Source organism: Lissotriton helveticus, chromosome 3_1, assembly GCF_964261635.1.
Source record: "Lissotriton helveticus chromosome 3_1, aLisHel1.1, whole genome shotgun sequence".
Classification (NCBI taxonomy): Eukaryota; Metazoa; Chordata; class Amphibia; order Caudata; family Salamandridae; genus Lissotriton; species Lissotriton helveticus.
In genome coordinates, this window is record NC_136061.1 from 848,711,007 (window position 1) to 848,737,962 (window position 26,956).

At 51.5% G+C, this 26,956-nt stretch overlaps 1 protein-coding gene across 5 annotated transcripts in view; it reads right to left on the reverse strand.

The window, feature by feature from the left end:
- The window catches only part of CLSPN (claspin), a 449,296-nt gene that overhangs the window by 77,571 nt on the left and 344,769 nt on the right, over window positions 1–26,956 (reverse strand). For 3 of the 5 annotated variants that reach the window (XM_078681154.1, XM_078681157.1, XM_078681156.1), the window contains exon 16: window positions 7,290–7,398. In XM_078681154.1, coding sequence (XP_078537280.1) covers window positions 7,290–7,398 — 109 coding nt within the window. The remainder of the gene's footprint in view (window positions 1–7,289; window positions 7,399–26,956) is intronic. The other 2 variants (XM_078681155.1, XM_078681158.1) reach the window with 1 other exon arrangement.

The following is a 26,956-nucleotide window of genomic DNA, read 5'->3' on the forward strand; positions in this document are numbered from 1 at the left end:
TGCGCTTCCCTTTTCGTATCGGGCACTGCTGAGACAGACCCCCCTCCAACTAGTTATACTTTCTGTGCATGTTTTCTTTTGCTCTGGGTTCTGTGAGGTGGATTGTTGCTGGGGCTTCCTTTGTGTATTCTGCTCCCTTCATTTGTTTTGCTCCCTTCATGTGTTCTGCTCCCCCTGTGTGATGGTTAGTGGATGTATTTGGAGGCCGACGTGTCTTCCAGCCAGAGCACATTGTGTTGGCATTCCTGGTTGATTGGGCTCTTACTTCTATGGGGGGATATCGCAGTACACTGGCTTATCATCTTGCACAATAGTGCATAGAACCCATCAAATACTCGTCGTCTTCGTGTACAGTTTAAATTGGTGGAGGAGGAGAGGGGGTTGGAATTTGGGTGACTGCGGAGGATTGTGGACGTGCGCTGGGGGTTAGTGGTTGATGAGGACCCCTCGAGTCTTTTGGCAGGGGGGTGAGCAGCCTTAGGAGATCTAGGGGGGGGGGGGGGGGGGTTTGGCAGTTCCCCAACTTAGAGGACAAGTTTCTTAGGAGTCCCCTTGAGTTTCCAGCATGCCCGGAAGGAAGGTGAGGTGCCGGGTTCTCCAGGCTCAGCACCGTAACATTAAAATAGAGGTGGCAGTCAGGTGGGAAACGACACCGCGGGGGACGCTGGCTGGAAGCGGCAGAGCGAATCTCGTGCAGGAGAGTTGCATCCGCCGATTGGATTCAGGAGTGACAAGAGTCGGGTGACTCCCTATACCTTTTTGCGCTGTGTCACCAAGTCAGGAGTGATGCCCACAAAAAGGTTACTAAATTATCCACCCTATAAAATAAATAAAGAAAATAAAATAAAACAAATTAAAAGTATAGAAAGTCAATGGATTGAGGGTGTGGGAAGTGATCTATTAGACCCAAGAAAAGAGTACTCAATGCTTGACCTCCTCAGATGACCCCAGTAAGGAGGAAGGGGCGAGATTGGGGGCCCAAACTGAATGTAGAGCGTGGTGGAGCCGAGGAGGAAAGACAAGAAGAGCCAGGAACAGGACTCAATAAAATAAATAGATATACCCTCAGAAGTAGGGATATCTGGGGCCAAAACCGGTCACCCCCAGAGACGGACAATAGAGACCTGGTGCCAACATCCAGAACCAAGATCTCAACACGTACCCAAAAACTCAGCCCCGGTTCAGAATAAAAAGGCTCCCCCGGGAAAGTCTCCTATTGGTACAAAAAAACGAAAGAAACATTCGAAAGCAAGCTCAGGTAGTTCACGTGTTACTCCTTCACTTAGATCATATTTCAAAGTCCAAGATACACTGCCTATAACCAATACATCAATGGATTCCATAGAGCCTATAGGGCTAAAGAACAGATTTGATCCCCTGGCTCTTCAAACTGATGTTGGTGCTAGCGTTAGTACCTCTCATTCCCCCCTCTAAAGAAAAAGACAATATGGAGACTCAATCTACTGGGGAAGCGATCCTGGTCAACAGCTGTGGTGGCATACAATCAAACCCCCTACGAGACAATTTAATTGTAACAGACAAGACGGAACCAAGGGGGTTCCCAATATCAACAAGCTGCATGGGAGCTCTCCCCGGCACAGAGGACTTACTAACAACTCTCTTAAAAGAAGTAAGATAAATTTGCTATCTCCGAGAGTAACCAACTGAAAATACAAACGGCTTGTGAGACTCTAGAGGCTAAAATGAACAAGCTATCTGAAAGAGTAGGGGGAAGTGGAGTCAGCCGTAGAGGAACTTAAAAAGCAAGTAGATGAAAATACATGGGACATTCAAACAATAAGGAGAAGCGGCAAAATGTTGTTGGAAATGATGGAAAGTTTGGAAAATACCGAACGGAGAAATAACATCAGGCTCTTGAATATTCCTGAAGACACGGAGTGTGGGGACATCAGAACCTTTATAATCAACCTGCTTGCAGAATTACACCCTAAAATTGAGAACCAAATCCTGGATGATGACATACAAAGAGTACATCGGGACCCATTTTTTAAAAGACCAGGGAAAAGAAATCCAAGAAGGATTTTAGTGAACTTTAAAACCTATGTACTCAAAGAGAAAATCTTGGCAGCAGGGCTAAAAGCAGGGATGTATAAGAGAGCAGATTGGTCGTTCCGTATAAGGTCAGATATTTCCCATATAACTCAGGACAAACAGTGGGAGTTAGGGAAATCGATGCAGGAACTGAGAGATTGGGTGCCACAGCAAATTTACACTTCCCTGCCTCTCTCAAAGTCATGTTGAACAATAAAATGTTTAACTTTAAGGATCCGGAAGAAGCGAATGTATTAATTGAGCAAATACAGAGCACATCCAAATGAATAGATCTATGTGTTTAGTGCCAGATCAGAGAGAGCCAAAATTAGAAATATCCAATCTTACCTCTATCAGAAGCAAGGGAGGGTTCCCCCGGGGAGGGTGGGTGGGTCATATATAAAATGGAAAAATTAAAAAGATCATACACGGGGTGGGGGAGCAAGCGGGAAAAAAGAAAAAAAATGTCCTCATTTATTCTTTTAATGTCAAGGGTGGTATGTAGGCTTTGGGGGTTATCTGTTAGAATATAAATGACAATAGGGAATTCAGAATGTCCCGGGCCGGCTCTTATGAACAAGGGAAAGATAAATAAAATATGAACCATGTCTTGGAATGTCAACGGGTTAAGGGTTCCCTCTAGAAGGAAAAGAATATTAGAATATTTAAAATTGTCAGAGTGTAATGTTATTTTGGTTCAAGAATCGCACTTACTTAAAGAGGAGTGGGAGGGGGTTGTAAAACAGCATAAGTGGATTGAACACTGCGTCTGTACAACACAATCCTGTACAGTGAAAGGAGTCGCCATCTTAATTAATAAATCAGCCCAGGCTATGTTAGGGGAATATACGGTAGACCCTCGGGGAAGGTGGGTTATCGCCAGAGTCAAAATAAATGATACGTGGACATCCTTTGTAAGCTACTACGGGCCAAACCTAGACATCCCTGCCACCCTAAATACTCTACTTTTCCACCTAGCAAATATAAACGAGCACATTATAATAGGGGGGACTTCAATATGGTACTTGACCCAAATCAAGACTCTACATCAACTAGAGTAGGTTCTAATACTCAAAAAATGAGAATGGCCTTGAGACAATTAATGTCAGACATCGGGCTTATTGATATTTGGAGAGAGAAGTTCAAGGAACACAAGACATTTGGTGGTAGGTTCACCTTTAATAACAAAAAGTGTGGACATCGCTCCAGAATTGACTTCTTTTTAATTGACTTTGCCACAAGCAGAACCATTAATTCAGTTAGACATGTCCCGGAACATCTTTCTAATCATTCAGCAGTTGTGTTAGAACAGGAAGTGGGAGCAAGTTCTCCCCCGCGGAGATGGACAATTAACCGAGTATTATTACAAGATGGTGAAGTAATTGAAAAGTTGAAGGGGGAGACAAAGGATTTTTTTGAAAATAATGTAAACTCAGCATCCCCCTAAATAATTTGGGATACATATAAGGCCTACTTAAGAGGCTCTTTAATAGCTACATCGTTCTTCCAGGCCGAAAAGATTAAAGAGGAATCCAAAGAATCGGAAGCGGATATTCAGAAGCTGCAGGAGCAGCTAGAACAAGATCAGGGGAATTCTAACTTTCTTAGAGATATAAACATCGAGAAACATAAGCTTGTTGACTTTTTAGAAATTCGAATTAAAAGAAGGGGGAGGCCAGTAAGTTATCACATCATGAGTATGGTGAGGGTTGCAGTAAACTCTTGGCGTGGAAAACCAAGGTAGACCAAACAAGAAACTGGATTAGGGTCCTCCGATGCTTGAGTACTAGTAACATCATTTCGGATGATTCCAAAATAGAAGAGGCCTTTGTCCAGTTCTTTCAGAGTTTATACACTGATGAGACTCCACTTGAGGAAGCTAGAATGGAGAAATTTCTGTCAGGTATAGCTCTTCCCTCCCTACATGGAGATGAAAAAGAACAATTAAATCTCCCCATATCTAAAGAAGAGATAATTCAATCGGTTAGCTCTCTAACAAGGGGGAAAGCGGCCGGTCCAGATTCAATCCCCATCGAAGTTTATATCAGTCTAAGGGACAAACTTGTTCCTTTCCACCTTCAACTTTTTAATTCTTGCTTTATTGAAGGTCTGAGCCCCACGGCTTCCTGGGAAGAAGCCGCGATAATTTTTATTAAAACCAGATAAAAATCCTAGACTCTGAGTCTTATAGACCCATTTCACTTTTAAATTGCGATCACAAGATTTATTCACAGATAATCACCAAACGCCTGAATAAAGTAATGGGCAGCCTAATCCACCCAGACCAAAAAGGGTTTATGAAAGGGAGGCAACTCAGTGAATTGACCCATGACCTAATTGCAGCGATAGACATGGCATAGACCCATAAAATCCCTTTCACAGAAGCCAAAGCTTTTGATCGGGTCAACTGGACTTTCCTGTTTAAAGTAATTCAACATCTTGATTTAGACGAAAATCTATTGTTGGCAATCAAAGCCATTTATAACAACCCTACTGCCAAAATTCTTATTAATGGGAAACTAACCAGGTTAATACAAATAGGTAGGGGCACTAGGCAGGGGTATCTCGTCCCCTTTACTTTTTAATATCTACATTGAGCCTCTAGCGTGTATTTTGAGAGAGTGCCAAAACATCATTCCATTCAGCTGTAACCGTTGCGTAAAAAAAATTGGGCTATATGCATACGATCTCATAATTTATACCAGCGATCTAGAAAGATCGCTTCCAGAGATGGTCTAAATTAGAGAATTTTGGCAAGGTTTCTGGGTACAGTATAACCAACAAAAAACTGAACTAATGAAATGGAACATCAATGATATGAGTACGTATACAATGAAAGAAATCAGATATCTGGGCATCCAAAAAGTCCATAATATTTAAAAAATAGCTTTGGTTAATTTTGAAAAAAATCACTAAAAAAGTCAGATCACAGTTGCAATCATGGGGGCGGGCTCTCACTATCACTATTATGCAAATCAAATCTACTGAAAAATGTCGATCCTGCCAAAGTACACCTTTCTGTTTAACTCTATTCTCCTAGATTTTCCAAAAGTGTGGTTTAAAAAGGTGCAGGGCAACAAAAATACTAGAATCTCCCTAAAAAAACTTAGAAAGAAAAAAGCTTACGGCGGCATAGCAACCCCTGATCTATTTTTATACTTTTGCGCTTTCCATTTAAAAAACTTTCGACAACTATTACTGGAAAGCAAATTCTTTTCTCTACTTTATAAAGCCCTCACAGCAGAGTTTTTCCAACAAGCGGGGTGTTCCTTATTAAAATTCGGGCACCCAAAATACTTTAAGAAGGTCAAATTAAAGATGATTGTTTCTGCTATAAAGCTTTGGTACCATGTTAGATGACTTTTAAAAATTCTATACTACAATGAGGCAGCTCCCGTCTGGGATTCCCCTGGAACACCCTTATATCTGGAAGACGTCCTTGCAACCCCCCTTGGCACGTGCGGTATCACTACCTGGGGACAACTGATTTTTAAGCAAAACTGATTTCCTAGCCCCATTTTTCGGCGGTTTGTGAGGACTCCGTTTCGAAGTGTAAATATTATCAGTTGAGCAGTTAGGCAAGATCGGTGGGCAAAGAGTTACAAGGGAATTTAGGACTGGCATCAACAATTTGCGCCTATAAAACAAAAGCTAAAGAAGAAGCAGAGTGGTACTGGTTACTAGACCAAAACAGAGAAGATATGCATGTCACATTCAATGAGACTTGGAAGAAGGACCTGCCGGATGAAGACCTTGATATAATTGGGCAAGTATCTATGTCTTTTGTATGGTCATATGTGAATGCTGCACCCTTAAAAAAAAAAATCACCTCTTCACAGTACATAAAGCCTACTGGACACCCGAGAAATTATCGAAAATGGGTAGTCAAGAAATCAAGAAGTGCCCAAAATGTGGAAAAGAAAAAGCGAATTAGGTGCATATGTTTTGGAGTTGCCCGGTAATATATTCGTTTTGGAAGAAAATATAAGACCATTTCAAATATTATGGGTTTGGAAATAAAATTAACAACGGTGGCTATATAATATTTGGGATTCTGCCAAGGGACCTAACGGGTTTTTTTAAACAAAAAAACAGAGCATTGTTTTTCACTCTAATACTTCTGGCACGAAGAGAATTGTGCATTAAATGGATCTTAGCATGTCCTCCGACCGAAGATGAATGGATACATTCCATCCAAAGGGTAGCAAACTTGGATCACGCTGGTACAAAGCGAAAGAAAACTATTATCTGGGAAATCTGGGATAAGAGGAGTTCTGGGACTTAGGTTGAAATGTTCTGGTCAGGGGTTTTACACTAGTTAAGGTATGATAAAATTCTGAAATATAGCTTTATGGTTTTCCTATTCACGTATGCTGGGTTAGTGGGGGGGCACGGGTGTAGATTATTTAGTGTTGTCGGGTCCAATGATGACAAAATATGCTGTAAATAGTCCCCAAGGATTGGGGTTATTAGAGGCGCAACCACATTTCAAGAATCAAGATTGGGGTTGGCCCTCTCACAATAAAGCCTAAGGGAAGTTCTTCTGGAGTCTTAGGACATTCCACCTCTCCGTAAGGAGTGACCGGAAGCCCTGCCTAAACACTTGGCTACATGTGATAGGCGGAAAACTTCCATCCTTGAATTTAAAGCATATTTACAAGATATATGAAGACTTTAAAAAAAGAAGGAAAAAAAGGAGTTTGGGAGGCTCACCTTGAGCTTTGAATACAGATTTAGACACAGAGAATGGTACATGTGAAAGTTTGAGTCACAGGAGTTATGATCGGAGCCCAAATATCTCACACATCTCTGACTGGAGTCGGTCTCTCATGGCTTGAATATGTAATTGGCTGGAAGCTATAGCTAAACCTCAAATCCCCATAAGAAAAATACAGAAATCCTCAAAACACTGGAGTGCCACATCATATTTTTCTTGAAAATAACCACACAATTTCAGGCAAGCAACATTAGAACCTTGGGGTGAGGTGTGTATGTTATCAGGTGTCCTGACTGAACATCTTCAAAAAGGTTTCAGATCCAGAGATTACATATAGAAACTTCTTAGATGAGGAATCTACGAGTAGGTGTATCTGTTAGAAACCCTATTGTATATCCACAACAGCACACAAGAAAAAAAAAAGGCGCAATATCAAGTTCCATCACTTTTCTGCTGCAGTCCACCATGTGAAAGGCTGCAGGGAATATTAGCTGCCTGATGTTTTTATCATGTTTGTTACCTTTCTGTCGGGAAGGAACCTGAACAAAGTGCTACTGCTTCAGCCATTGGATCATCAGTCTCCTTCGGCTCCTTTGAAGACACAGCTGAGCCTTGGGTTGAAGAGTCTGCTGTGAAACAAAAGATTAACAAAAGAAAATGTTACTCAAGCTTACTATGGCAGGCGGTGTGGTGTATTGGACCTACATATCTGAAGGCAAAGCACAATATGGCACACAAGTAAAAGGCAAAAGCAGTCTTATGGTGGCTTGTTCGCCTATTCTATCAGCTTTTTCCTACTTCCCACCTTGTGACTTTCCTTCTCCTGGAGGAAACAGAAATTGCTTCTCAAATTCATTAATGCAAAGCATTACACAATGAGTAACACTATTTGCTTCCTACAAAGCAATGCCTTATTCCCTAAATTGGCGCACGCACTTCAGTTTAAAAAGAAAAGTTAAGTGACACTACAAGTAGCTTTACCCTAAAGGTATGTTCTGGCTTTGTAACAGCGCAGGATAATTTTGACTGAAAAAGAAGAATTGAAATCAGAGGAAAAAAGCAGCATAAAGTGGCCAAGGAGGTGTTTAAAAAGATTTCTTACTGCCAAACTGTGCATCACTACAAGAGTAATCAAGGGTGGCACTTGCTTGTCAATGTGGAGAAAGTACTAAACAAAGCAGTGCTGCACCTCAGATGCAATACAAGGAGAATTCACAAGAGCTGCCTTAGTTGTGAGGAAATGGACATAAACATTAGAAGAAAAAGCCGCCTCATACATAGGGAAACAATGAGACATAAAAGCAAATCCAACTGATGAACAATACTAGAGGCAACTTTCGCTGCATCAGTGCAACCATGTGAGATGCAGAGCTAAAAGAAGGATGTCCAGCTACACAGGGAAACAGTGTTGCAACACTGGAAAGTACCAGCCAAACAATGCTATGCAGGAGGCTCAAGGTTCATCCCCTTCAGGGTTTAAAGTATGAGTTACTTACCTTTGGTAACGATGTATCTGGTAGAGACGATTCTAGCCGCAGATTCCTTCATGTAGAATTATCCCCAGGAGTGAGACTGGATCCGGAAACCTTTTTTGCCACAGCATCCCTGCACGCCGTGGGGGCAGGGCGACCCCGCCCAAGCGTCGTCTGTGCATGTGACACATCAGCGAGGTCACATAAGACCCGCCCCGGCGCGCTTACGTCAGTTTTCTTCGGAGAACTTTTCCACACCACAATGCGGAACCACCAGATAAACTGTGGAAGCATGGGAACAGTGTGCGAAGAACAGAAAAATTGGAAAGAAACGGAGACTAGCAACACTACACAGTAGTGCCAACACCGCAGAACCCAAAGGCAGGAAAAGAAGAAAGAAAAAGCATAGCCCTGCGCAGCCACCCTGCCAGCACATGGACAGCCTTCTACCCCTGTGTCCCAGAGGCAAGGAACATGCGTAAAGACATGCACACATAGTAACCTACCACCCCCATTCTGAGCAAGGAAGGGGACCAGTCACAAGGCAGACAGGGACAACAACTTCCAAATCACCCTAATAGAGGGCAACCACCCACAGGGACAAGGACAAGACATGGCCAGATGACCAGTAATCAGAGGATAGCAATGGAAGGAAGGGAAGGACAGGGATAGAAAGCAATCCCCCCCTAAACCTGGAGTAGCCAGAGCAGCAGGACACCAGAGCACCGGAACCCCATCCTCCAAAGAACCAAGGAGGAATGAACCGCCCCCAGACGGAGCCATCCGTCAAGAACAAAGAAGGCATTCACAGGAGACACGGCCCACCACCTGGAGGCGAGCACCGAAGACCAGGCCAAGGGTCCTCACAGAATAAGGGAGGACCGTAAAGGAATCTGCGGCTAGAATCGTCTCTACCAGAAACATCGTTACCGAAGGTAAGTAACTCGTACATCTGATAGAGACTACTAGCCGCAGATTGCTTCACGTAGAATAGATACCCTAGCAATACCTCCTGGGAAGGAGGGTCTGCGAAAGGACTCCCACCAGCCAATACAGAACAGAGGGCCCCACAGGGGACCAGATCTAGGGACCAGGTAGAACCTCGTCCCTGCCAGGCAATGGGAACCCCCACAAGCAGAACCCAGCCAACCCCAAGAGGATGTAGGAGGGAGAAGAAGGCTGAAGAGGCCCGTACACTCACAGCAGAGGAACCAAGGGCAAGCTCGGTGAGATCGAAGCACCCCACTCCCGACAAGGCAACATAGCTTCCGTCAAATGCCAAGAAAGGAAGAGAGGAAGAAGAAGCCTAGAGAACCCAAAGAAGCGAGGGAAAAGAAGGCGAACCCACTCCAGATGGAGAGCAACCTGCAAGCCAGAACAGCGCTGGCAGTCAAAAGCCGCCAGAAGCAAGAAGAACAGCCCAAGGCCCCAGGAAGGCCGAGTAGGCGGCACCTGGCAAGGGAGAACACAGGATCATCCCAGATCTCAGGACAGTAGCAGGGAGAGGAGGAGATGCCCGGGCACACTACTACGAGTGGCCACGCACACAACCTCAAGAAGCAAAAGCAACCTACATAAACGCCATGGAGAACAGGTACCCGAAGATGACTAGAACCCCCTAGCAGAACGTAAGCCATATGACAGCTACCACTACCCCACATAGGGTACATTATGTCCCAAATATGAGAACCCTCTTTGGAAGAACTTCCGCAGCAGAGGAAAAAAAACAAGAGAGCCATGGGGGGGGAAAAAACCAACCCAGCGAAAGGCTTGACAAGCAGCCCGAGCAAGCAGAAGGCCTAATCACAGGGCCAAGTCTGTGCAACAACTGCGGCAGAACACACACACAATCAACAAAAGGGCCGTCCAGCAGCCAACAATGCCAAGTCTCAAGGACGGACGCAAATGGCCAGAAAGCATAAGTTACTTCCCTTCGGTACCTATATATCTGTAAGAAACAGTAGTTAGTGTTAGATTCCTTACCTTAGACTATCCCCAGGCGTCAGGCTGGATCTGGAAGGTTTTCGTCAGCAGTACCCCTGCGCGTCAGTAGGAGTCGTCTGCGGCTCCGCGTCCGTCGTCGGAGTCGTGATCGCCGGAATGACGTCAGAGTACTTAGACGCCGCCCTCGCGCGCTGACGTCAGTTCTGTACATAGCTTTCCGCGCCAGGAATGCAGAGCCATGAGAGAAACCGACACTGGTGCCATAAAACTAGGGCCCTGAAAGAGATGACCTTAACCCTAGATATCAGTTCGCAGAACAGGGAGGATGGGTGGGGCAGTAAGGAATCTAACATTAACTACTGTTTCTTACAGCTATATCGTTACCGAAGGCAAGTAACTTGTGCATCTGAAAGAAACAGGTTCGTGTTAGATTCCTTACCTTAGAATAGATACCCCAGCAATACCAACCTCGGTGGTGGGTCAGCGAACCAAGATCACACCAGAAAGTCCTGGAGAACGGACCAGCCGAAAAAGCCATCTCTCCGGACTTGGCTGTCCAGGCAGTAGTGCCAAGCAAACGTGTGTAGCGCGGCCCACGTAGCTGCCTGACAGATGTCCTGCAAGGGGACTCCCCGACCCAGGGCAGTAGCCGAGTGGAATGGGCCCTCAGCTCAACAGGAGGCTCCTTTTTCGCCAAGGAGTAGCAAACCTTGATGCACATAACGACCCACCGAGATGGTTCGCTTGTGCACCGCCCGTCCCTTCTTAGCGCCCACGTTACCAACAAAGAGCTGGTCGTCCACCCGGAACTGGCGTGTGCGATCTAGATAGAAGGAGAGCGCACGTTTTGGGTCCAGACGGTGGAGCCTCTCTTCCTCTTTCGAGGGATGCGGAGGCGGAAAGAAGGTGGGCAAGGTGATGAACTGCCCGATATGAAAGGCTGTAACCACCTTGGGCAGGAAAGAAGGACGAGTCCTCAGAACAACCTTGTCCGGATGGACAGAGAGGAAAGGAGGCTTAGAAGACAGAGCCTGGAGCTCACTCACTCTCCTGGCAGAGGTGATGGAAACCAGGAATGCAGTTTTAAGAGGCAAGAGACGAAGAGGACAGTTATGAAGTGGTTCGAAGGGAGCGCACATCAGATAAGTCAGAACAAGGTTCAAGTCCCACTGAGGCATCACGAAGGGAACAGGAGGAAACAAGTGTGTGATGCCTTTCAAGAATCTATTTACAACAGGGGACTTGAAAAGAGAAGGCTCATCAGGAAGCCTTAAAAAGGCTGAAATGGCCGAGAGATCGCCTTTGATGGTGCCCAGAGCAGAGCCCTGCTGGGCAAGAGAAAGAAGGAAGAGGAGAACCTCTGAAAAGGGAGCAGAGAGTGGATCCACAGCCTTTGCTGTGCACCATGCCACAAATTTGTTCCACCTGCAGGCGTATACGGATTTTGTGGAGGGACGCCTGGCTGCCAGAATCACATCACAGACTTCAGGAGGCAAGTTAAATGGCCTCAACTGTCGCCGCTCAATCTCCACGCATCTAGGTGGAGACTGGACAGGTTTGGGTGTGGGACCGTCCCCTGCTGCTGCGACAGAAGGTCCTCCTGAAGAGGCAGACGAATCCGGGGATCGACTGACATGCTGAGTAGCTCGGGATACCAGTACCTTCGTGCCCAGTCCGGAGCCACAAGGATGACTTGGGCCCGGTCGCGCCTGATCTTCTTCTGCCCAGAATGCTGAAGTGGTATAGGCGAAAAGGCGTACAACAGACCGCAGCTCCACTCGCGACTAAAAGCGTCTCCGCCTTGGAAATACCAACGCGCAGAACCGATGACATTGCGCGTTCTCTTCGGTGGCAAATAGATCTAACCAAGGCTCTCCACACTGCTGAAAGAGACCTTGCGCCACGTCCGAGTTCAGACGCCATTCGTGATCCATCATGCACTGACGGCTGAGTTCGTCCGCCCTGGCGTTCAGGGAACCTGCCAGGTGTTGAACCACCAGGGTGATACCCTGGCGTTCCAGCCATGTCCAGAGGCGCATAGCCTCCTGACAAAGGGTCCACGACCCCACCCCGCCCTGTTTGTTGGAATACCACATGGCGGTGGTGTTGTCCATGAACACCTGCACTACACTTCCCCGGACAGAGGGAAGGAATGTCTTCAGTGCAAGCCGGATCGCCCGCAGCTCCAGAAGGTTGATATGGAGCAGGGACTTCGCCGGAGACCAGAGTCCTCTTATCTCCGCTTCGCCCATGTGGCCCCCCCCTATCCCAGGAGGGACGCATCCATTACTACTACGCACTCCGGTTGGGGTAGGTAGAGGGATCTGCCGTTTACCCAATCGCGGTCCGTGAGCCACCACTGCAACTGTTTTGCAGTACCCTCCGAGATCAGAACTTACAAGGCTCTTCATGACTTGGGTCCCAGGTATATTAAAAAGCGTCTTGTTTTGTATAAACCGAGCAGAGCTCTTCGTTCTGCCTCCTTGTTTCTAATGTCCGTTCCTTCCATCAAACGAACTAGACAAGGGGGGCGCTCCTTTCACTACCTGGCCCCACACGCGTGGAATAAATTGCCTCTTGCTCTTAGACAAGCCCCCAGCCTGATGTCCTTTAGAAAGGCATTAAAAACCTGGCTTTTTACTTATGAATTGTGAAGTCTTTTAATTTCAGTTATGTTTCCTTTCCAATAAAGGCCCTCTTCGCCAAAGCGCCGGGACACTCCATTGCGAGTAGCCGTTGCGCTATAGAAGAGCCCAATTAACATAACATAACAGGACGTGGTCGGACAGGTTTGCCTTGATGCTGTGCCCACTGAAACCTCAGGTCCTACTGCAGAGCCCGCATCCGCCACCTGGCGTGATGCACCAGTAGGATGCAGGAGGCCATCAGCCCCAGGAGCCGCAGCGTCAATCTGACAGAGACCCGGGATAAAGGCTGAAAGATCGGAATCAGAGCCTGAATATCCCAAACCCGCTGCTCGGGAGGTAAAACCCAAAACTGTGCCGAGTTCAGAGCCGCTCCGATGAAGAGGAGCTTCTGGGAGGGGCACAGGTGTGACTTCAGCACATTGATGGAGAACCCTAGCAGGTGCAGGAGGTCGGCCGTAATCGGGAGGTGAGAGACGACTGTCTGGGGCGAGCCCGCCTTCAACAACCAGTGGTCGAAATAGGGGAAGACTGGAACCCCTGATCTGCGCAGATGAGTTGCGACCACCGCCATCACTTTTGTGAACACACGAGGGACGCTGGTAAGGCCGAAGGGGAGCACGGTAAACTGAAAGTGCTTGTGGCCTACCGTGAACCGCAGGTATCTCCGGGGGGCAGGCAGGACGGGGCTGTGGAAATAAGCATCCTGCAAGTCCAACGCCACCATCCGGTCTCCAGGGTCTAGGGCAGCTAAGACCTGAGCCAATGTCAGCATCTTGAACTTCTCCTTTCGGAGGAAGCCGTTGACATTTCGGAGGTCCAAGATAGGGCGTAGGCCTCCTTTGCCCTTCTTGGGGACCAGAAAGTAGTGGGAATAACAACCATACCCTACTTCTGACCCAGGAATGCGCTCGATGGCCCCCTTGGCCAAGAGGGCCGTAACTTCCTCTTGCAGAAGTTACAAGTGATCCCCCGACATGCGGTGGTACTGCGGTGGCATGGCTGGAGGTGTCGCCTCGAAGGGGAGGGAGTAGCCCCTTCGAACGATTTGCAGCACCCACCTGTCCGACATGATGGTACGACAGTGGAGGAGGTGATGGCGAACCCTGCCCCCCACTGGCGCCGAATGGGCCTGAAACGCCGGACTAGGAAGGCTTTGAGGTAGATGCTGCGGGGGCGGATGTGGACTGACCTTGCCCTTGTCCCCCGGCACCGCCACGGCGGTTACCACGTCCGCGATGAGGTTGGTTCTGCGGCCTGTGGCTGGACAAACATGTGGGGGCGCCCCTTCCTTGGCCACGAAGGGGCGAAAAGCAGAAGTTTGCTGGCGCTGGCCTAGGCCCAAGGACTTGGCCGTAGCCCTGGAGTCCTTAAAAATGCTCTAGCGCACTATCCGCTTTGTCGCCAAAGAGGCAACGGCCATCGAAGGGCATGTCCATGAGCGTGGCCTGGACCTCACCCGAGAAGTTGGCAGACCTCAGCCAGGCGTGGCGACGAATCGCCACAGTCGTGGAAATCGCCCGTGGTGTCAAGTCCACATCTAATGGAGTACCGTGCTGCATCCGGCCCCTCCGCCAGGGCTTTGGCGAGCCGTGCCCTGGCCTCCTACGGACACTGTGGGAGCACATCCGCAACCGAATCCCACAGAGAGTGGGGATAGCAGCCCAAAAGGCAAGCAGTGTTGACAGACCACAGCCCCAAACTCAGAGAGAACAGTTTCTTTTCAAACTGATCATACCTTTTGGATTCCCAATCCAGTGGAGCGGTCGGGAATGCGGTCTGGGACGTAGAGGCCTGAATTACCAGGCTCTCAGGGGTGGGGTGAACGGACAGAAAGCAGGGATCGCCCGGAGCAGGGCGGAGGCGTCGGGCCACGTTCCGATCCACAGGGAGGCCTGTAGAGGGTTTGGACCAGTTGCCCATCAGAACGTTGGTGAGGGCTTCGCTAAATGGCAGTAGAGGCTCCGAGGAGCTTGCCTGCGGTTTGAGCACCTCAGAGTCGGGCGAAGTGTCCAGACCACTGGCCTCCCCCAGCTCATCTGCCCAGTCCCGGCTTAACTGGCACTGCTGTGCCAGAGGGTCCTCAGACCCGTCCCAGTCCTCCTCGTCATCCATCGCCTGGAAACCAGGCAAAAATGATGGAGCCGGGTCGTAGGTAAATTGGTCACCCATCGGCGTCGGAGACCGTGCCGAGCGGCGCTGCTCCAGCGTCGCACCCAGACCGGGGCTGAAACCGGGGACGGTGTCGTCTGAAGACTGCACTGGGAGAGACACCCTCAGGGTCAGCGACAGCGGAGGAGTCGTGAGGTCGACTGGTGACGACCCGGATAAAGGTCTGGATCCTGTGGGGCCCTAGGGCTCCCAGTCGGACCCGCGGGGCCCGAAGGCAGTGAGTCCTCATGGCCACGAGGAAAGCACTGATCTCCTTCGGCGTCACGTGCAGCCCAGGGACCGACGGGTATGGAGCTGGACACGGCGCCTGTGGCTCCAGCGGAGCCGCGCGGGCGATGTCGCCCGAACCCCCGGCAGCGTTGCGCGAGCGTCGGGGGGAGTCGGAAGAGCGATGACGCCTCCAACTTCTTTTTCGGATGCCTAGACTTACTGGAGGACTTGGAGCCCGACGAGTGGTGGTGACTCGACGAGCGGCGATGACTGCGGCTCCGTGACCGGTCTCTCAACTTCCTCCTCGAGTGGCGCGGAGCCGACTGCCAGAGCTCGAGCAGCTTACGGGACCGCTCAAGTCAAGTCAAGTCATGAAATTTGTATAGCGCACTACATACCCAGAGGGTTTCAAGGCGCTTAGGAAAGGGGGGAGGATTATTTGTCAAATATCCACGTTTTAAGCTGCTTTCTGAACGCTAGGTGATTCTGGGTGAGGCGAAGGTAAGCGGGGAGTGAGTTCCATGTTTTGGCAGCCAGGTATGAAAAGGATCTGCCTCCCATGGTGGTCTTGTTGATGCGAGGTACAGTGGCGAAGGCTTGGCTGGAAGAGCGAAGTTGGCGGGCGGGGGTGTAGAAGGACAGCCGAGAGTTGAGGCAATCTGGTCCGATGTCGTAGAGCGATTTGTGTGCGTGGGTAAGCAGTCGGAAAGTGATCCTCTTATTGACGGGTAGCCAGTGGAGGTCTCTCAGGTGACCAGAGATGTGTTCGTTGCGTGGGATGTCTAATATGAGCCTGGCTGATGCGTTTTGGATTCGTTGGAGTTTCTTCTGGAGTTTAGCGGTGGTGCCTGCGTAGAGGGTGTTTCCGTAATCCAGTCGGCTCGTGACCAGAGCATGGGTGACTGTTTTCCTTGTTTCGGATGGGATCCAGCGAAATGTTTTTCTGAGCATGCGAAGAATGTTAAAGCAGGAGGAGGATACGGCGCTGACTTGTTTGTTCATTGAAAGTGAGGAATCTAGGATGACGCCTAGGTTCCGTGCGTGGTCTGTCGGGATGGGTGCTTTTCCGAGGGCTTCCGGCCACCAGGAGTCATCCCAAGCCGAGGGGGATGTGCCTAAGATGAGGACTTCTGTTTTGTCTGAGTTCAGTTTCAGGCGGCTTTGTTTCATCCATTCTGCGACTTCTTTCATTCCTTCGTGTAGGTTAGTTTTGGCGGTGCTGGGGTCCCTGGTGAGAGAGAGGATAAGTTGAGTGTCATCCGCGTAGGAGATGATGTTGAGATTGTGTCGGCGAGCGATGGCCGCAAGGGGGCTCATGTAAACGTTGAAGAGGGTAGGGCTGAGTGAGGATCCTTGTGGTACGCCGCAGATGATTTCAGAGGCCTCGGACTTGAATGGTGGGAGGCGGACTCTCTGGGTTCTTCCATTGAGGAACGAGGTGATCCAGTCAAGTGCTTTTCCTTGGATTCCGATGTTGTTGAGGCGTTGTAAAAGGGTGTTGTGGCAGACTGTGTCGAATGCTGCAGAGAGGTCAAGGAGGATGAGGGCGACTGTGTCTCCATTGTCCAGTAGAGTTCGAATGTCGTCTGTTGCTGCGATGAGGGCGGTCTCAGTGCTGTGTTTTGCTCGGAAGCCAGATTGTGAGGGGTCGAGGGATTTGTTGGCTTCGAGGAAGGCGGCGAGCTGGTTGTTGACTGCTTTCTCGATGACTTTGGCCGGGAATGGAAGAAGCGAGATGGGGCGGTAGTTTTTGAGTTCTGGGGTCTGCTGTTGGTTTTTTCAGAAGGGCGGTGAGTTCAGCGTGTTTCCAGTCATCCGGGAAGGTGGCGGTGTTGAAGGAGCAGTTGATGACGTCTCGGAGGTGCGGAGCTATGACGGAGTCTGCTTTGTTGAAGATGTGGTGAGGGCATGGGTCTGTGGGGGATCCAGAGTGGATGGAGTTCATCAGGCGGATGGTGTCCTCGGTGGAGATTGGGTTCCAGGCGTTAAGGGTGTTAGCGGGGGGAAGATGGTCTGCAGATGGTAGGGTGGGTTGGCTTCCGGGTTGGTTGTCGAAGCTGTTGTGGATGTCGACAATCTTGTTGTGGAAGAAAGAGGCTAGGGAGTCGCAGAGGGTTTGAGAGGGGGTGATGTCGTTGGAGTTGGCCGAGGGGTTGGAAAATTCCTTGACGATGTTGAATAGTTCCTTGCTGTTGTGGGCGTTGTTGTCAAGTCGATCCTTGAATGATGTTTTCTTGGCTTTTCGGATCAGTTGGTGGTGAGTACGAATAGCGCTTTTGAAGGCATCCTTGTTGCTGGAGGATGGGTCTTTCTTCCAGGTCTTTTCAAGGGAGCGGCACAGTTTCTTGGATTTCTTGAGGTCATCGTTGAACCATGAGGCCTTCTTGTTTCCAAGTTTGTGAAGACGTTTTTTCAGTGGTGCTAAGGTGTCGGCGGTGTTGGATAGCCAAAGGGTGAGGTTGGAGGCGGCTTCGTTGGCATTAGAGGAGAGGGCTGGGGGGTTAAGAAGGAGCGATGAGGAGATCTGGTCGATGGTGATTTTGTTCCAGTTTCTTTGTAGAGTTGGTTGGTGGTGGTTGATGGGTTTTGGTTTGTTGTAGGCGAAGTGAACGCAGCTGTGGTCAGTCCAGAGGAGCTCCGTAGTGTGGCTGAAGGAGACATGATTGCTGGAGGTGAAGATTGGGTCGAGTGTGTGACCTGCGATGTGGGTGGGGGAAGTGACCAGTTGTTTAAGTCCGAGGTTGGCGAGGTTGTCTAAGAGGGTGGCGGTGTTGCGGTCGTTGAGCTTTTCGAGGTGGAAGTTGAGGTCTCCTAGGAGGATGTAGTCTTTGGAGGGGAGCGCGTGTGGGGTGATGAAGTCTGTGATGTCTTCACTGAATTTTGCGCGGGGTCCTGGTGGTCTGTAGAGGAGGGTGCCTCTGAGAGTTGTCTTGGGGTCGATGTGGATCTGGAAGTGAAGGTGTTCGGAGTTAGCGAGGTTGGCGTCGGAGTTGGTGGAAATGCGGATGGATTTCTTATGGACGATAGCGATTCCTCCTCCTGTATGGTCGGTGCGGTCCTTGCGTGTGATCTTATAGTTTTCAGGGATAGCGATGGCGATGTCAGGGGCGGAGGAGGCGTTCATCCATGTTTCCGTTAGGAAGGCGACGTCAGGAGAGATGGTGTCTAGTAGGTTCCAAAGGTCAATGGCATGCCTGTGGACCGAGCGGGTGTTGAGAAGGATGCATTCTAGGTGGTTGGGGTCGGGAATCTGTGGTGTGGTCGTAGCGGAGATGTTGTCGGTGCCGCTGAATCTGCAGGAGTAGCATGAGAAAGGTCCATGGGTGTGTCCAGGGGCGGCTTGGACGCAGTTGGGGGCGCGGCCGGGGTTGAGGGCTAGGAGGGTGGAGGCATCGTAGGTAATGCGGGAGGGCTGGGCAGCGCGAGGGGCAGGGGGTCTGGCGCTGGGCGCGGTCCAGCAGCAGGGGAGCGACCACTCGGCTTGGGAGCAAGGAGTGAGTCACGGCGCTTCCAGGTCAGGACGCGCTGTTTGTTGATTGTGGGAGGGCGGTTCAGCTGGGAGGCGGGGCGGGCTAAGGAGGACGACAATAACAACAAGATGGAGGCGGAGGGGTCAGACCGGCAAGAGGGCTCGGGGTAAAATGCTATTTATGCACAGAGTCGCGCTAGCAAGACCAAATGTTAATGAGCAAAGCGGCGAAATGATCTAAGCAGTCTGCAACAAAGTAACGTTGTCAATTACACAATGCAGGTCGGCAATTACACTATGTGAATGGGCAGCGCGGTAAATTAAGCAGGCAGGCGGCAATCAGAGCACACAGAAGGCAGTAATAACAGTCAGAGTACAGAGTGAATGAGATGCGCAGCAAAACGATACCACAACAGCAGCAGGGGAGCGACCACTCGGCTTGGGAGCAAGGAGTGAGTCACGGCGCTTCCAGGTCAGGACGCGCTGTTTGTTGATTGTGGGAGGGCGGTTCAGCTGGGAGGCGGGGCGGGCTAAGGAGGACGACAATAACAACAAGATGGAGGCGGAGGGGTCAGACCGGCAAGAGGGCTCGGGGTAAAATGCTATTTATGCACAGAGTCGCGCTAGCAAGACCAAATGTTAATGAGCAAAGCGGCGAAATGATCTAAGCAGTCTGCAACAAAGTAACGTTGTCAATTACACAATGCAGGTCGGCAATTACACTATGTGAATGGGCAGCGCGGTAAATTAAGCAGGCAGGCGGCAATCAGAGCACACAGAAGGCAGTAATAACAGTCAGAGTACAGAGTGAATGAGATGCGCAGCAAAACGATACCACAACAGCAGCAGGGGAGCGACCACTCGGCTTGGGAGCAAGGAGTGAGTCACCGCTCCCGTCTAGCCTTCAAGATCAAGGCCCGGCAGTCGGGGCAGGCACCGATGGTGGGGGTCGGGCACCGACATCAGGCGGTGACAGGCGTCACAAGGTTTAAAACAAGGCATCCCTAACAGCATCGCGAGTCGAATAAGACTCTAAAAGTGATCAAATGAGATCAAAAAAGTTAGTCAAAAAATGACTAGAGTACTGCTCTTCCCGGATCTGTGCTTGCTGGCGCGGAAAAAAGAATAACTGACTTCAGCGCACGAGGGCAGTGTCTAAGTACTCAAGACACCGACGACAGACGCGGAGCCGCAGACTACGCCTACCGACGCGCAGGGGTACTGCTGACGAAAACTTTCCAGATCCAGCCTGACACCTGGGTATATTCTAAGGTAAGGAATCGAACACTAACCTGTTTCTTTCAGATACACACTACAAAGCCAGAATAACCGGCCTAAGAAGGCCCAGAATCAGCCCAACACACGAGTCACTGAGGAGGGGATGGAGCAGGAGGATAAGTCAGAGGAGGAGGACGGAGCCCGCCAAGAGCCTTTGGATGGCGGAGTCGGCCGGAGCATGTAACAGGCTGCCATCAAACTGAAGGTCGATGAGTCGTTCCCGAATATTCTCAGGGAATACCCCGTCCCGAAGCCAAGCATGGCGATGGAGAGAGACTGAGGAAGCCATGGCCCTGCCCTGCCCAGCACTTCTGAGATGTCCAGAGCGGAGCAGAGAATAAACGCCACAAGCTCCCGGCCATCCAACGCATTATGCCGTAAGTCCACCTGACCAGTCTCCTGGGATGCTGCGGATCCCAGAAACTCAGCCGAGTCCCACAAACAGGAGGAGGCCCTAGCCAGAACACACAAGGTGTAAAGGGCCCGAAGGGCAGCGCTGGTCGAGGCGAACATGTTGCGCCCCCAGGAGTCCAGCCAGTGGGCCTCAACAGTGGCGGCAGGGAGAGAAAAGCAGTCCGCAAAAGGGGGCTGGCGGCCGAGGGGTTAAGGGAAAGACACGCCAGGTCACGCGGCGCTGGGAGGTGCCGGTGCAGAAGATGCTGAAGCACCGGTTCACACGAGGCAGGACGCCTCCAAGCCCCCGTCAAGGAGTGAACCTTAAAAGGGAAGTAAGATTTCACTCCCACCAGAGCCCTGGAGATGATCCGCCGGAAAGTTAGCCACCGGGTCACCCATGCGCAGGATACTCACAGCCGTGGACCCCGTGTGGGCGAAGGCCGCACCCACCTCAGTAGGGCCCCGCGGCTGAGAAAGCAGCTCCTCTGTGGGAGACTGCTGCAAACTAAGGCGGCTGTCCCTGAGGCCAAGTGGGACAGTCAGAAGGAGCCAAAGAATGAGGGACCTGCCGCTCTTCCGACTAACACCTCTGCCTCAAGAAGGGTGGGGAGCCGCCCTTCGATGTCGGTGAAAAATACACCACCCGTGGACCAGTCTCTGAGGAGGACGATACCACTATACAGCCTGCCTCTGGAGAAGGAGCGTCCGAAGACGAATCCGCGGTCCAACCCCTGCACGGAGCCGTAGAGTCCGCTGCCTGCAGCAGGACGTCGGCACCATCTGGCGTCACCGGATAAGGTTCCTCCAAGGCCCCCTGTACCAGAGACTGGAGTGAAGCTGGAGCTGAACCAGCTCCGGGGCGGCGCCAGAACGACGCCGACCCGACCCCCCCGTCGAGGCAGCCACCTGCGTGGATGAACAAGACGGGCCTGGGGAGTGACACGAAGCCTTCCGCCAGCCGCGGCAAGAATGTGGCGGCGATCGCCCGGCAACCCATGTGGCGGCACCAGGGGCGATTCAACCTCCGACTCGCCCTCTGATGAGGCAGCCGCCCGTGGGGAATGATGAGAGGGGGGCGGAGAGGGACGAGGGGTCCTCACCCGGCCTCGACCCAGAGCGGGACGAGGAGGGTCCACCGACCCCTGTGGCTCCGCACGGTCCAGCTACTGCCGGTGCCGTAGCGGCGTCACCTCAGCCTTAGACAGGACCACCTTGTCAAAGGACCGAAGGGGGCTCGAGGATGTGACCCGAGCCTCGGCGACCTTCCGCGACACCACAGGGACTCCTGTGGCAGTGTGTGGCGAGCCAGAGACGTTGTGGCCTGAAGGAGGTGCCCCAGAGGAGCCGCATCCCACCAGCACCACATCCTCCAAGCCTGGATCCGAACCAGTCGGCGCCGGGGCTGGAGCCGCCGGCGCCGCCGTGGAGGGCCCTGCGCAAGGTGAGGGATCTGCCGACGCCCCAGCAGGAGAAGGAGGAGGAGACGCCAGCGGGGCCTGTAAGGCCGCTGTGTACGTGTCCATTTGGACTCTCGACACCCCAACACCGGGAAGCGATGGATAGGACGACACGCAGGGTCGCATCACCAGCGGAGAGTCGAAAGCCCGGCAGGCCGGAAACCAGCCTCCGGGAACAAACTGCAACACTTACCCACCGGGGAGCGACGCTCACGTGACATCGGAGAAGGGCGAGGGCGACTACCACGGATGTATCTGAAGCTGTTCGCCGAAGCAGACCGAGGGGAGGACGTCGACCTGGAGAGACGCGCCGAGACGAGTTACATGCGGTGCTCCCGCCAAGACTTCGGCTTCAACTGTTGGCACGCCTCACCATCAGTGTTGCCGTGATCCTCCCCCAAACACCACATACAAATGAGGTGAGGGTCCGTTGCCGACATAAAACGCCCACAAAACGTGCAAGTTTTGAAGCCCGGCGGCATTCGCACACTGTACCATCAAAAAGAAATGGAAGAGAAAAGGGGCCCAAAACAGGCCTGTAGCAAAGACCGGATCCGCGTTTCACGCGGAAAAGGAAACAACTGACATAGGTGGGCCGGGGTGGGTCTTATGTGACCTTGCTGATGTCACGTACGCGGGCGACGCCTTGGCGGAGTCACGTGATGTCCCCTAGGCACGCAGGGAAGCTGTGGCAAAAAATGGTATCCGGATCCAGTCTCACACCTGGGGATAATTCTACATAAAGGAATCTGCGGCTAGTAGTCTCTAACAGATAAGAATGACATATCCAATGTACTACCACAAGTATAAGATGATGGGAGGGAGTGCAGTGTGGCTAAGTGGCAGCTGTGCATAGGGAATGCTCGAACATAGAAAGACCATGTTATGGGTGTAATGGCTTGATTGAAGGGGGCTGGGGTTACAACAAACAGAAATGGCAAGGTATTCCAGAAGGACAGAACAAATTGACTGCAGAAATGCAATACTAGTCAGACAGGGATCAGAAGGGAAACAGTTGGTGAGTGACCCCCCTCACCCTCTATGCAGCCTGAAAACTTTGGGGTGATGGAGAAGGAATTCAAATGTAACTCTTTAAGGTGGATAGTATTATATCTGACCTGAGGTTTAGGGGATTGGGAAAGGTAGGCCAGACTAGTGAAACATGCAAGAATTAGGTTGAATGATTTACATAAGAAAACTGTGCAGATAGAAGATTTGATTTGTAGGAGGCTGTAGTGTGGAAGTCATCTAATTTCAGGTTCTACTTTGTGACACTAAATAAGGAGCTTGCAGAACATCTGATGAGCCTGCTGAGCTTGCAGGGACTACAAGACCTTGAGAAATAAAGGGGAATCATGAGATTATAAGTGTACTGCTACCACAAGACCTTGAGAAATAAAGGGCAATCTTGAGAATATAAGTGTTCTGCTACTTTACTTCAGTTGCAGAACATTTCAAAAGTTAATATTCAAATATAACTAAATGTCTCGTCGTAATGATTGGATAAATGCTTGGAAAAATCCTAACGTCAGGTAGTGACCGACTGGCTGTGTTATTTATACAAGATCTATCAACAGTATAAAATCCATGTGAAAACTGCATTTTAAGTCAGACACATATGGCAGCCGTGTTCCATAAAAATCCTACTTTGAACTTTACTGCACACTTGTATTTTTTATTTTATTTATTTCTTTCAATGATTTTTACAGCAGTACTCTTGAGACCAGAGGGAAGCACACTGACCCGTATGAAGATTCATAAGAAAACAACTGAAAACCTATACTTTACTTTGCCATTTTTATTTAGGTTGTCAACCTTGTGAATACACTGATGGTGCATGAAGGACATGCCAACATCACTCACCCAAATACATTTTAAAAAACTCTACCTTCATCTGCATGACACCAACTTTCGAACTTGAGATTAAAAATCAAAATAGGTGGGGGCGTGGCTTGGCCAGCGAGCATGGCGGCCGTGTAGAGCGCGAGCTCCGACCAGCCTTTTCGAAATCCTTCACAGATATCCTGCCCTGGTCCCAGTAAACAGGTCTCAACGTGCCAGTTTGGTGCCTACTGTGAGTGGCCGTCCCCGGTCCAAGAGTGGAGGCGGAGGACTGCTTTACGAGGCCGGGACGTCGACCTAGATCGTGGCGCTCCGGAGCGGCCTACACAGCCGGGGCCTCGATTTAGGAGTGGGCGGCGGCGTGGAGAAGGTGCAGCGCGGGCAGAGGCGGCGCAGACCAGCCGCGTCTCCCGGGGCATCTGCAGACACCACGTTGTACGGAGCGGCGGCGGACGGCGCTGGATGGACTGCGATCAGCAGGGGCCCCGATCGCGAATCACTGGACGCACCCGGAGCGGAGGGTTTAGCGAGCCGCGGCGGAGCGGCGGCGCCTGCACACTGAAGGGCGTGTCTGCACAACTCGAGAATCTACAGCTTTCCCAGGTCAGCGGTATACCGAGTGGGGACGTGGCGGCCGGCGGGGATTACTCGGGGGTCGTGTCAGGCCCCGGTGGGACACTGGTGGCGACATAGGACCCTCATTGAGCTCGGGTCTGGTGTCGCAGGGGTGTGCAAGCTGGTTGGCGGGGTCGGGACCATATCGCTACTGCAGAGCACATACGTGGGGGACCAGATACCGTCCCCCCCCCCCCCGGCGTCCCTGGGGCAGGTGTCAGACGGTTGGCGGCCATATTAGGACCTGGGACTTTGTGGTGTGCAGGGACCGCGCAACGAGAATATTATGACGAGAGGTGGCGGTGGCCAGGGTAAGCAGGGGCCCATCAACAAGTACACGGAGGCAGCCGGCGCTGTACAACGCTGCCCTCATGGCGGCGATCACACAATCCCGGGACGTCTTAGATGCCAAGATTGGGGCGGTGGGCTCGGACGTCATGCTCCTCCGGCAAGACCTACGGAACGCGGTGGAGCGCATCGCGGGCACAGAGACGCGCATAACGGAGGTGGAAGACGACGTCTCTTCCCTGAAGAAAAGAGTCCTGGTTCTCGAGAGGACGCAGAAGGGCCTAGTCCAAAGGGTGGAGGCGGCGGAAGGACGGGCAAGGCGTAGTAACCTGAGATTTATCGGCTTTCCGGAGGACTGTGAGAAGGGTAACGCTGAGAGCTTTCTGACACAATGGCTGGAGATCTGGATCTCCCCTGAAGCTCTTTCTCACTGCTTTGTGATCGAGAGGGCCCATCAGGGGTTGACGAAAAAGCCGCCGGTTGGCGAGCGCCCGCGCCCTGTGATCGCTAAAATCCTGAATTATGCTGACAGAGACACGATCCTTAGGCAGGCGAGGCTAAAGGGAACGCCGACGTACGACAACCCCAATATCCTGATCTTTCCAGGCTATACCAAACAAGTGCAACAACAACGCCAATCCTTCGCAGCGGCCAAGGCCCGCCTCAGGGGCCTGCAGCTGCAGTGTGCTCTACTCTATCCTGCGACGTTGCGGGTGATATTTCAATCTCGCACCTTCTTTTTTGATACTCCGGAGGAGGTCTTCCAATGGACTGATGAGACTGTAAAGATTCGGCCCAACACGGCGAAGGGAGGAGAGTCTGACTCCTCGACGAGCAATTCGGCCGGGGGAGGCCAGGAAGGCCGGCGTAGGCGCAGAGGCCTTTCACGCTCCAGCCGCAGCTCGAAATCTGGATCAGCCACGCGGCAAGGCGAGGGAGCCCCGGACGCCCGGGGGGATGTGTCGTGACTTTTGTGAGACCTGACTAATATCTTGATTGAACGCTTGCATTGAATGGGACCAGCGGCAATGCAGTCGAGGCTGGCGTCCCACAGGGTTGGTTGGGAGGGAGCGATGGCCTAGTTCCACATGGGCTGCTGCAAGGGGCTTAGTTGGAGGGGGTGGTTCGTGGCTCCCCGTTGGGGCCGGATCATACTCCGACCACGACAGGTGCTTCCATGTTTGGGAGGTGCGGGGTGAGGGGTGGGCAGGGAAAAGTTGGGGTTTGGTTGCGAGGGACGGGGAGGGGGTTTGCGTGGATGCTGCGGCTTGCTGACTGTTCTCGAGGTTGCCGGGGTGACCGGCGTGGCATGAGGCTGCGACACGACACACACGTTCAATGGCTATGGATGATGGAGTGCGATTAGGTCCGGGGGGGGGACACGTATCATGTGCTGGAATGTGCGGGGCATGCTGGATAAAGTGAAGCGGGGGCGGTGTTCACGTGGGCTAAGAGGAGGGGGACGGACATACTCCTCCTGCAGGAAACGCATTTGCTTGGTACTAAGGCGCTGTGCCTTCAGAGAAATGGGTTTCTACACGCGTATCACTCGGGGTTCACGAGAGGGTCACGGGGGGCGGCGGTCCTTGTCCAACGGAGGGTCCCATTCACCCACAAACGTACATGGACAGACCCACAGGGTAGATTTGTCTTTGTGCATGGAGAGATCAGAGGTGACCCAGTCCTGCTTGGTAGTTTTATGCCCCGCCCCCGCTACAGTGGCCCCTAGTCGAGAAGCTGCTCTCCTTGTGGGTGGACATGCCAGACGCCATGTCAGTCGTTGGGGGGTATTGGAATGACGTGATGGATGTAGCGCTGGATAGATGCGCAGCGCAGATGATACTATTGGAGTGGCGGGAGGGGGTGGCCACACCTCTAGGTTGAGGGCCCTGGCCACAGGTCTTGATTGGGTGGACACGTGGAGACACAAGCATGGCGCGCGCAGGGAATACTCGTATTTTTCGGCGGCGTGGGACTCCTTTTCCAGGTTGGACTACGTTTTTGTACCAAGGGGCATGGCGCATAGGGTGCAGGCTGCCGAAATTATGCCAAGGACGCTATCTGATCATTCGCTGGTGTATGTCATCATTGATACTGGGCGAGCCCGGCAGCCTTTCAGATGGCGTATGTCGCCGTGGCAACTGACGCAGGGGCCATATCGGGCCCATATGACATGTGAAATTGCTCACTTTTTCTCGGTAAATGAGGGCATGGTGGACACCGCGGCGATGATTTGGGAGGCGATGAAGCCCACACTGCGCGGTGTGGACATCTCATGGTGCGCGGTGACGCGCAAAGAGAGGCGTAGGGACCTAGTGCGGCGCGAGGCGGATATAGAGGCGCTGGAACGTAGGGGCAGAGAAGAGTGCGGGGGGGCGGCCAGGAGACAGCTGGTGTTA